General features: G+C 28.7%; 1 protein-coding gene across 1 annotated transcript; it reads left to right on the top strand.

Moving 5' to 3' along the window:
* The first annotated feature begins 5,815 nt into the window (after positions 1-5,815).
* LOC129615631 (lysosomal thioesterase PPT2 homolog) lies at positions 5,816-7,135 on the top strand. Its single transcript, XM_055530944.1, has 4 exons — positions 5,816-6,148; positions 6,201-6,450; positions 6,509-6,782; positions 6,836-7,135. The coding sequence occupies exons 1-4, from the start codon at positions 6,014-6,016 to the stop codon at positions 7,032-7,034; spliced, it is 858 nt and encodes a 285-aa protein (XP_055386919.1). The 5' UTR covers positions 5,816-6,013; the 3' UTR covers positions 7,035-7,135.
* The last annotated feature ends 3,476 nt before the right edge of the window (positions 7,136-10,611 follow it).

Genomic DNA, 10,611 nt, shown 5'->3' with positions numbered 1-10,611 from the left:
AAATGATCCGAATCCAAATCATAGTTATCTTCTAAACTAATGAAATTTGACGAGATTTTCTTGACAATAAAGAAGTCTAGCAGATCTGGAATTTTATTTCTATCGCTTGGCCAATATGTTGGCCTACCAGTGGATCGGTAGTGACAACCAATCTCTTTAATAGCTTTTCTTATCTATTTTCCTCTTGTTGAGGTCAACCTAGAACCTCAATCAATATGTTTGGCATTATAGTCACCTCCTAGAATAAACCTTTCTTTAAGGAGATTCAGGAAATCCTTGAATGAACCACTCTTTATAACACGTCCCGAAGGACAATAAAGTACACCAATATCAAAATTTTGTATAGTTTATAAGACTCTATTCGTACAGCAACAAATTGGCTATCGTCTCTTTCTACTTTACTTATTTCATTATGTTTTATATTATTCCTTATCAAAATTGCTCAACCATTTTTTGATTCATTATTAGGATGCTTTATATTCTATGTAACCATTTATTTTTATATCTGTTTGCTGTTTTAAATGTGTCTCTGTTACTAAACGTATATCAATATTTAAGGTCCTTAGGAATATTTCTAATATACGCTTTTTATTGACAACGCCACTTGTGTTCCACGACGCAATTCTTATTTTATCTTCGTCCATTATTTTTTATTCTTTTTGGCATACATACATAAACATTATCATGCTTGTCTTCTAATCTGTTCAATTTCAATGAGATTTCGTTCATAGTTCTTATCTTTGCATCATTTGCATTATAATTATGTTGCTTTCAGCAGATTTTTTAAGTGGTAGATCTCTTCGTTTTTTGGTATGATTATATGTTTCACCTCTCGCCATTTAGGCCTATTGTATTCCCTGTACTCTTTTACTCAATGTAGTTGTTTTTGGGGTTTTTGGAAATTTTGGGAGTATTTTTTTGTATTATTTTTATTTGTTCATGTTTTGTAAGGTTTTTTTTCTTTTTTTGCAATTCCTTTGCGACTAAACAACCCCTGTAATTGGAGCTTCGATTTTTTGCTTATTACAATTTATCGTTAAATGAAGACCAGCACATTTGACACATTGAGCCAGACGCTGGCAAAACCTCGGTGTGTGTCCATATCTCTGAACTTTCTGCACTGAGAAACCAAATTATTTCTCCTTAATGACTCAATTTTAATCTTCATATCCTAAAGTACATCTATTTTGTAAATTTTATTTATGTTCTCCCAATTTTCAAAAATTAACATGAAGAAGGGGAAGTCGAATTATAGTGATCTCGTTTTCTTTATTCTGCTTTCCAATTTAATTAATGAGTTCAAGAACTCTAAAGCCCCCTCTTTTAGCTCATTTTTACTATATTCAGGTTGGCACGAAAGATACAATCCCCTAACTTTTACCATTTTATTTTCATAGGTATGCCCCTCTACTCTAGATTCATTTATTTTTTATGTTAATTCTCTGTAATTTTGTTCTTGATCAACATTGATTTTAAGTTGATTATTATTCATTATGTCGACCTTAAAGTTTATTTTGGTTTCTTTGAGCATCTTCTTTATTTTTGAATATTCCTCCACATTGCTTAATATAACAGGAGGGGGTTTGATCTTTCTTGTAGTGTTTGATCTTTCTTGGGTTCATTTATGTGCACAGATTTTTCTATTTTGGTCACCTTGTCCTCAGGACTTATTTCAGGTGAAATATCTGCTCTTCGATTTTTGCTTTTTTTCTTGAGAATTCAATCAGTTTCCCGAGCCAGATCCTCCTCATCTGTGTAGTATTCCACTTTGTTTGTCGTAACTTTTTCCGTTTTTATTTCTTTTATTGTATTTACGAGTACATTGCTTGATTAGCTTATTATTTTCCTCTCTGAGATACTGGATTTTATTTTGTAATTCTTTACAAAGCGCTTCTGGTTCACTTATTCTTATATTTAAGTGGCAGTTATCAGTTTTCTGATTTTTTATTTGATTAACTGCATTCATATTGGTATTATTCTGTTTGTCGCCTTTTGGACATAAGTTCTCTGCTTATACCACATGATGGTGTCCGCATGGCCTGAGGTGTTCTTTTAAAAGGGTCGGTAGTGGTTTGATGCAATAATTGGTTTCCCCCAGAATCCATGAGACCAGCCTCCGAAGTGTGGATTTTTCAGATTTACTGTATTACCACCCGGGGTATAAAATCCTTTTGTTTTGTTCATTGCATTGCTTTTATTTTATTTCGGAGTTTACTTCTCCTAGTCTTTGGCAATAAATACCTCGTGCAAGGCAACACGCCCAATTTCTGCCATCCCTCAAGGATCAGTCGCAAACCAGACAGCCGTCTACTCTTGATTAGACACTTTTGGATTTGTACTGGATTTTAGTGGACACTTACCACAAGCATTCCTACTGATACTAAGATCAGTTGTTATATTTTTAAACCAAAAAAAAAATTATTGTTTGCATACAAAAGTCTTTTTAATATTGAAAATAACATTTTTCCTATTAAAGACTGTTAAAGAAAAAAAATGTTGTTTTCAGTCGTCGTTAGTAAATATTATAATAAATGGGAGTCCCAATTGTCAAAAAAATTAACCTAAAAGCTTATTGACTTCCTTAAATTTTTGAAGGAAAATTTAAAACTTAAAACTTTTTTGAATGAAATTCTTGAAATTTGGATTCTTCAACAAAAATCTAAGAAATAACTTTGCGGTTACCAGATTAGAGTTTTTGTACTTTTGTTTATATAACAGCATCACATTGTTATTTTGGTAACATTTTTTTAACTAGGTAGGTTTTCAAAACGTAAATCGTAATTTTTTTCTCTTCGTGCGGCAACTTTGCCTACAATCAGGTTTTGAATATATAATGTATCATAATTCATCTGTATCATAATTTCATATAGATGCTTATGTTGTGTATTTACATGTGTGATTTCCAAGTATTTCATTTTTTTAAATATCTACCTTTCGATTATTTTAGCTTATAAGTTTTAATTATAAAATTTTTCTTATTTCTCAAAATACTTTACTTATTACAAAAATAAAAATATTGCTAATGATGAGACAGAAATGTCCTTGTAAAAATATTAATTTTTTTAGATAATGTCCTTCGGTGGTAAAATAAACTAGCAGAATTTAAGAGTGGGAATTTAAGACTGTTTCAATTTTGGGGGAAAAATATTTTTGTATGTACTGCCAATCCATAATCCAGAAGCCAGTTTATTTAGCTAATAAATCTACAATATTAGCACATCTTTTAGCATTGCAGAATATAGCTCATTTATTTTTAATAATTAAGTAAATCATTTAAAGTTTAAGTAATAATAAATCTTAAATTAAAGTTTAAGTAGTAATTCAAAGTTATTAATAATAATAGAAGCTACTTTTAAAAAAACTTGATTGAACAATAAATGAGTAATTTTTTGACAACGTCAAAGTATATATGTGTATGTTAAAATAAGTAAATATCGAAACCTTATCTAACATTACGTAAGTCATTTTAGCCAACTTTTCAGAAATGAAAAAAATTATTTTATTTTATAATTTTATATGAAAGATTATTAAGTTTTTTTAAATTAGTAAATTATGAAATATTTAAAATCCTAAAGTTCATTTATATTTATTTATGTTATTTTACTGATAAAATGGTTTACGTTGTATTTGATAGCAATCAAAATGACTTAGCTCTTATTAGCATTTTAATTTTCATACAAAATGGTAATCTTTTAAACAGTATGATTAATTGTTGCATATGGAATATAAAAATATGTAAATTAAAGAATACATATTAAATTAGTTACTTTATTAATTGAAATATGTATAAAAATAATAAATTATTTGTCATAAATTAAAAAATTATTTGTTTGGAAAAATGAAAAAACGAATTAAAAAAATAAAAATTCTACAAAAAGTAATTTAACGCACTCTAGTTGTTCTTTTATATGCGAAAATTTTATCGCATTACAGCTACAAATTTTTTTTTGTATGCAACAATTTTAGAGCTAAAACTGAAAAATTATAATAAAAATTTTTCATAAATTTTTACATTGTTACTAACTCATATTGTTTTTATTTTTTTAATGTATTCTAACACTTTCCTGAATAGTCCAGTAGTAAAATTTTACTACTATATTTTTAAGTTACTTATTATTATTTTATTTACTTACGACTTGCACCTCTTAATATCTCCTTACAAATGTCTAAGGAACGTAAAATTCAAACGATTTTTGGTTGCTTTGATTTAAGAATTATTATAATAATTACTAAAAGATGATTTTTGTCCCTTTTATTCTTGGAAAATCATGTTTTTAAAGTTGAAATACTTGTATTTATATCTCCTTTACCTATATTATGAACAACGAATTAGAAATACTAAAAGAAGAAACATCTTTTTTTTTTATTTTTCTTACACTCTCTAAAAAAATGTATCCTAAAAAAAAACGTGGTGAAGCCAAAAACTTTAGGTAAGTCTCTTTCTTTGCTCCGAGCATTGTCAAACTGAAATTAGCATTAAATGTCATATGTTGTTTTTTTTTCTTAGAAAATTACGAGCCGCTATATAAAAAGTAAACAAAGATGATTTTGTTATTTTATTTATAAAATTAGTGCAGCTTGTAAATAAAAATCATAAAACATTGTTAAAAAAAGAATATTATTTCATAAAAACTTATAAAAAAAATCATAACAAGTGAAAAAAATTTATTGAAAAAGAAAAAGGTGTATAGTTCTAAATTGTTATTCCCATTTGCCAAAACAAATAGTTTTTTTACACCATATACATGTGAATATTATTCATTTCAACAATTACAAGAAATATTCATTCAATAGTGTTTTGCTTCATTTGTAATTTGTAATTTCATTGAGTTTTGATTTTGCAAAGAAACCTTTTTTTTTTTTTGTTTTAAAGTAAAATTACTTCAGATAACATAATTTTACCAGGACCGGATTTTTTTTTATCTTTTTTTTTTGTATAATTACAGTATTGCTAAAAATGGTCAAATGAAATATATTTCTCGATAGCGTTGAACTTAGTAAGTAAATAAAATATTAGCGTGAATTATTTAAAAAATATATAGTTAAAATACGACAACATACCAACTATTTCAGTGAGTAATAACCATTATATTAATTAAAATTTGTTAAAAATTATACTGTTCTAAAATCATTAAAACAAAATATGTTCATTTTCGAGGGTCATAAAATATTGTGATTTTAAAATACTTCTAAATATTTGCCATTTATAAAATAATTTATTCAAAGAGAAAAACAAATAATAAAAATGTTTAAGTTTGTTTTATTTTTGTCATTGATTAAATTTGTTTCATTTTTAAAATGGAGAAATATTTTGAAATATTTGTTAGTTTTAACTTTAAAAAAAATATTTAACTTATCCTTGTTATAAATTGCACATATTTTATAGTAGAAGCCAGACAAAAAAATAAAATAAATACATTCCTGTTACGACTTTGACAATGCTATGAGCAAAGAAAGAAACAACTAAAAAAATTTGGCTTCATTGTTTTTTCAAGATGTTCCTTCCTTTATTATTTCTAATTCGTTCATTATATACATAATTCAAATATTTTAGCAAATAAATGACTTATATGCTTATTAGATTAGGGTATCAATATGTACCTAAAAAATTAAATGTTTTTTGGTGAAAAAAACACGCTCACATGACAAAGATAACTCTTTTACTAAAATAACCGGACTAATTTAAAGTCCGGTATCTTGAATGAATTATTTTATATATATATAATATGTTTTAAATTTATATTATAAATATTTTATATGAAATATATTATTTATACTTTCGTAATGCAAAGCTAGCTGTCACAGTAATTTGTAAAAGTTAATAATCGATTGAAAATGAGTAATATCGAAATGTGATATTTCTTTTGCATATTATTTTTCAGATTCTTCCTCTTGCCACAATTGAAATTTAAAAATTTAATTTTTTAATCTTGCTAAAAATTTTTTTAGAAAAGTTTAGTTTTTTAGTCTTTTGCTAAAAATTGTTGCTGACTCGAATAATTGTTAAAAGAAAATGGCTTCCTACACAACATTTTCCATTTTACTATTGCTAATTGGTTTAACGAGTTGTTATAAGCCAGTTATCCTATTTCATGGAATACTTTCAGGTTCTGAAAATATGGTATTGTTAGAAGAAACAATAAAATTAGTAAGAAAAGTAAATTTTTGTAGCATATGTGATGTAAATTATAGAATTATAGTTTCACCCTGGGACGAAAGTTTATAATTGTGGAAAATTTCCATATTGGAATAGTTTAGAATCGTCTTGGAGACAAGTTAGAGAGTTAAAAAAATATTTAGAAGAAATAAACGCTTTGCACCATGAGGGAGTGCACTTTATAGGATATTCACAAGGTGGGCTTTTAGGAAGAGCTGCCATACAATCATATCCGCAACATAATATAAAAAACTTTATATCACTGTCATCACCCCAAGCAGGGCAGTATGGTGGTTTGTAAACGTAATACAGAACTACAAAAGGGAGAAATTTATTTTGTTACTATTTTAGATAGTTTTCTACGTCTTATTTTTCCCAATTTGGTCGCGAAAGAAGCTTTTGAACTTTTCTATTCCCGCATAGGTCAACACACGTCAATTGGCGGTTACTGGAATGATCCTTTCAATCAAGAGCTTTATTTTAAATTCAGCAAATTTTTACCATACATTAATAATGAAATTTTCTCCTTAAATTCAACAAATTTTAAAAATGGAATTAGTAAGCTTAACAAAATGATTTTAATCGGAGGACCAAATGACGGTGTTATTACTCCTTGGGAGTCAAGGTAAACTATAAAATACAAGAGAAATTACTCCACCTTATCTAGTTTCTTTACAGTCATTTTGGATTTTATAACAAATCGTTAAGTGTAGTTCCTCTTTATGAGCGCGATATTTACATAAACGACGAAATTGGTTTAAAAACACTTGATAAGGCTGGAAAATTAATTCTCATCGCTAAGTCGCACGTCAATCATTTATGTTGGCATACTAACCCTTGGATAATAAGGGAAGTTATTTTACCTCACTTAGATTAATAAAGTATGTCAACGAATTTTAGTCTAAAATTTATAGATTTAATGCAATTAAAATTCTGTAAAATCAAATAAAGAGATTTTTAACAATTTTATTTTTACAATTAACAAAATAAAATTTAAATTAAATCAACGTTAGCACCAAAAGCACTACATAATTTATTATTATGTGCATAAAACTTATCTAAAGTTTATATAGGGTTAACTCCTCCCTGTTTAAAAAAAATAACAGAAATTGTAGTTTCCGGAAGATAGCATTCTTAATTTTATTCAAATCAAAATAAACTTATGTTCAAATAAAACAAATTATTAGTCACGTGTCGTTCGCGAACGAACTAACCTTAAAGAACGAACCACTTCGCGGAACTTAGATGATTAGTTCACTTCTTCAAAAATGAATCGTTCACTAAGAATTCCAATTTTCTTCTTTAATTATTAAAAAAAATTGCTACATATTCATTAGTAATTGATGTACATTTTATATTTTTCTTTATTTGTTTCTATATTAATATTACGCAATACAAATAAAATTGAACGATGTACTAAGTCTAATACTTATAAACACGAACAACATACTCCTGTATTGAGTATTGATAAAACCAAATGAGAAGTAAAATAAATGAAATTCTGTTCACACAAAAGTGACCGAATCAGTTGCTATTATATAGATACAATACAAGTAAAATTAAACGATATACTAAATCCAATACTTATAAAAACGAACGACATACTCCTATAGGGAATATTAATAAAAGCAAATGAGAAGTAAAATAAACGAAATTTTATACACACGAAAGTGACCGAATCAGTTGCTAATTTAAATTAGTCATGGGCAATATCGTTCATTTTAGTGACTCGTTCTGAACGAATTATTTATTTCTCACTGACCGAATAGAAAATCTCGTTCAATCGTTCATTTCGTTCCAATACTCATAAACAATATTAAAATATAAACAAAAAAACAAAACAATAGTAAAATATTACAATTAAAACTTAAACTTACAATAATATTTTTCACACGAAACTTCATATAAGTTTATACTTTTTTTAAAGTTTAGGATCTAGTTATGATGATCAAAAAACACCTTAAAATATTAAAGAAACTCATAAAAATAATTGACGTTTTTTTCTGATCATATTATGTTTACCGACATATTCATCTCCTTATATGTATGTATGTAGGTACATTAAAATGCTGTTCAAAAACCGTACTTTAAATAAAAACAAGAAAAAACGTTGCAAAAGGCATAAACCGATTGAATTATGTCCTGCACCTTTCATTGTTAAATAGCAATTAATCGAAACTGGGAAACCATTCTATAGAAACTTCACGGATATAACCTACATTTGGACACATGAATGCCAAGTTTCGTGAATCTGACTTTATTATTTTTCCAAATATTCAAAATTAACCTTTTTGGACTTGTATGATAGCTGCCCGAACCTGGTGTTCGATCCGGTCTAATTGCAATAGGGTTCGTCCCTGGCACAAAAGAAGAAGATTGTGAAAGTTTGGTGTCGATCGTATTATTCGTTTTTGAGTTGCGATCGTAGGATGGACGGACTTATCTAAGTCAACGCAGAATTTTACGCTGAGCAAGAATATATATACATGTCCACACCGCAGATGACTCCCTCAAGGAAACAAACTCCATTCATAAGATCATATACCCTATACGTAGGTGTAGGGTATAAAAAAATATGGACTTCAATTTCCCTTACTATAAGTTAATAACATTACAACTTGGTTAATAGCTGTTCGCATCAATATTTTTAAATAATACTTTTGAGTTATTTCGTGGGTCATGTTGCACATCCAGACAAACACATGAACGATCTAGTGATCTTCTGTGGAAGAACGAATTTCCAGTTTATAACAGAAAGTGACGCCAATGGCCATCGGTCATCTGGGGAGTACTGATATTAATAAAGAAGGAAAGTGCTTACTTCAATTTATGCATATTAATAAATTGAAGGTTGTGAATGAGGATAACAGGCCGTTTTTCGTAAATGCAATTAGGGAAGAAGTTCCAAACAGCTCTTTGTGTACTGAGTTCATCACGCATCGTTCGCTTGGTGCCGCAGGGTCGGACAGACGAGTGCGCAGGCCGAGTTGCAGAAACATCGGAGGTTGGCCTACCTTGAAATAATGTTTGCTACCACTGCGTTGAAGGTTATGATTGACTTGCCACTACTGCAACTCCACTAATGAAGGAAGCTTGGCTAAAGATCTTCTGGACACGCCTATGTATGCGAGCCTGAGTCCGTATTGCACGGTGTGGCAAACTGAAATACATAGAACAGGGGTCAGTGTGAGAGTCAACTTAGAAAGCGGATATAAAAAGCGTAACATTTATGTATTCTAGGACAGTAGGGAACTGCCGCTGCACTCGTAACAAAATATGAGCTCGTACAAGTTGGTCGCTGTACTCGTAACAAAATATGAGCTTAAGAGCTTCATCGCAACGTTTAATTTATTAATCAAATTTTTAATTTTTTTGTTCTTCTGGTGTAAGGGAAAATATAGCCTATATAGAATATGGAACGTCTCCTGAGCTTCAGGAGTTATATCATTTGTTTTATTATTTGGATCATACTCATATAAGAGTTATATTTTTTATTTTATTATTTTGATTTATGTATATCGTTTGGCTGTTTCGTATATTCTTTAAATTTTGCATATAATATTAATTTTATAATAAAAGTGGTTAGGGATGATATCATAAAAATATTTGGCAGTTTGTTCCGTCGTAACGTCACAGGCACATATTTTTTCCTAAAAAGAAAAAAAAACAACAAAGAATACAACATTCACAACAATAACATGATGGTACTTATCTGACGAATTCAATATGCATCCAACTGCGCAAGTTTTCATCTGAACCTAAAATTGAAGCTCATTAAAGCGCATTACATATGTACATATATTTGATCAAATATAAAGGAAACTCCAACTTGCCTGTTGAATATATGGCAGGTTTGCAATCACTCCAGTCCTGAGTATTCTAGTCCAACGCAGTCATTCATTTTTTCGTGGTTGATCTCTAATTTTATTTTTTTTTTATAATTTTAATGGAACTTTTGTTCCATAATTTTCTAATTTCGCAAGAAAAAAAAACTAGAACACTACACCACATAACACTTTGTTTATTTTTTATAAATCAAAGATTGAGATTTTCCAGACAAAAAAGATTCGTTCAACAGCTTTCGTTTAGTTGAATCGGTGTTGCTGCATGGAGAAATCGATCAAAACAAATCATCTCAGCTATTTGTCAAATGTGGTGGAATATGAAAAGAACGAGCGAATTAAATGAAAAATATATGAGAAGGGGAAAAATTGTATATAATAATATAAAGTACAACAACAAATCACGCGCATTGATAAGTATAGTAAAATGCGTCGTCTGTTTTATATACAAGAAAACGTTATCAACAAAAAAGTGGGACTGGCTAGGTGTATCACCGTTGCACAACCGTTTGAATAAATCGTTTCTGGATCTACAAATAGGATGGAAGATTCCAGATCAACACGACAGTATTAGAAAAACCGTCGCATCGAGCTTATACATTTAAAATTTTA

The sequence above is a fragment of the Condylostylus longicornis genome, unplaced genomic scaffold (assembly GCF_029603195.1).
Source record: "Condylostylus longicornis isolate FDR11 unplaced genomic scaffold, ASM2960319v2 ptg000139l, whole genome shotgun sequence".
Lineage (NCBI taxonomy): Eukaryota > Metazoa > Arthropoda > Insecta > Diptera > Dolichopodidae > Condylostylus > Condylostylus longicornis.
Note: the sequence above shows the minus strand (reverse complement) of the source record. Positions and strands in the feature narration are given on the sequence as shown.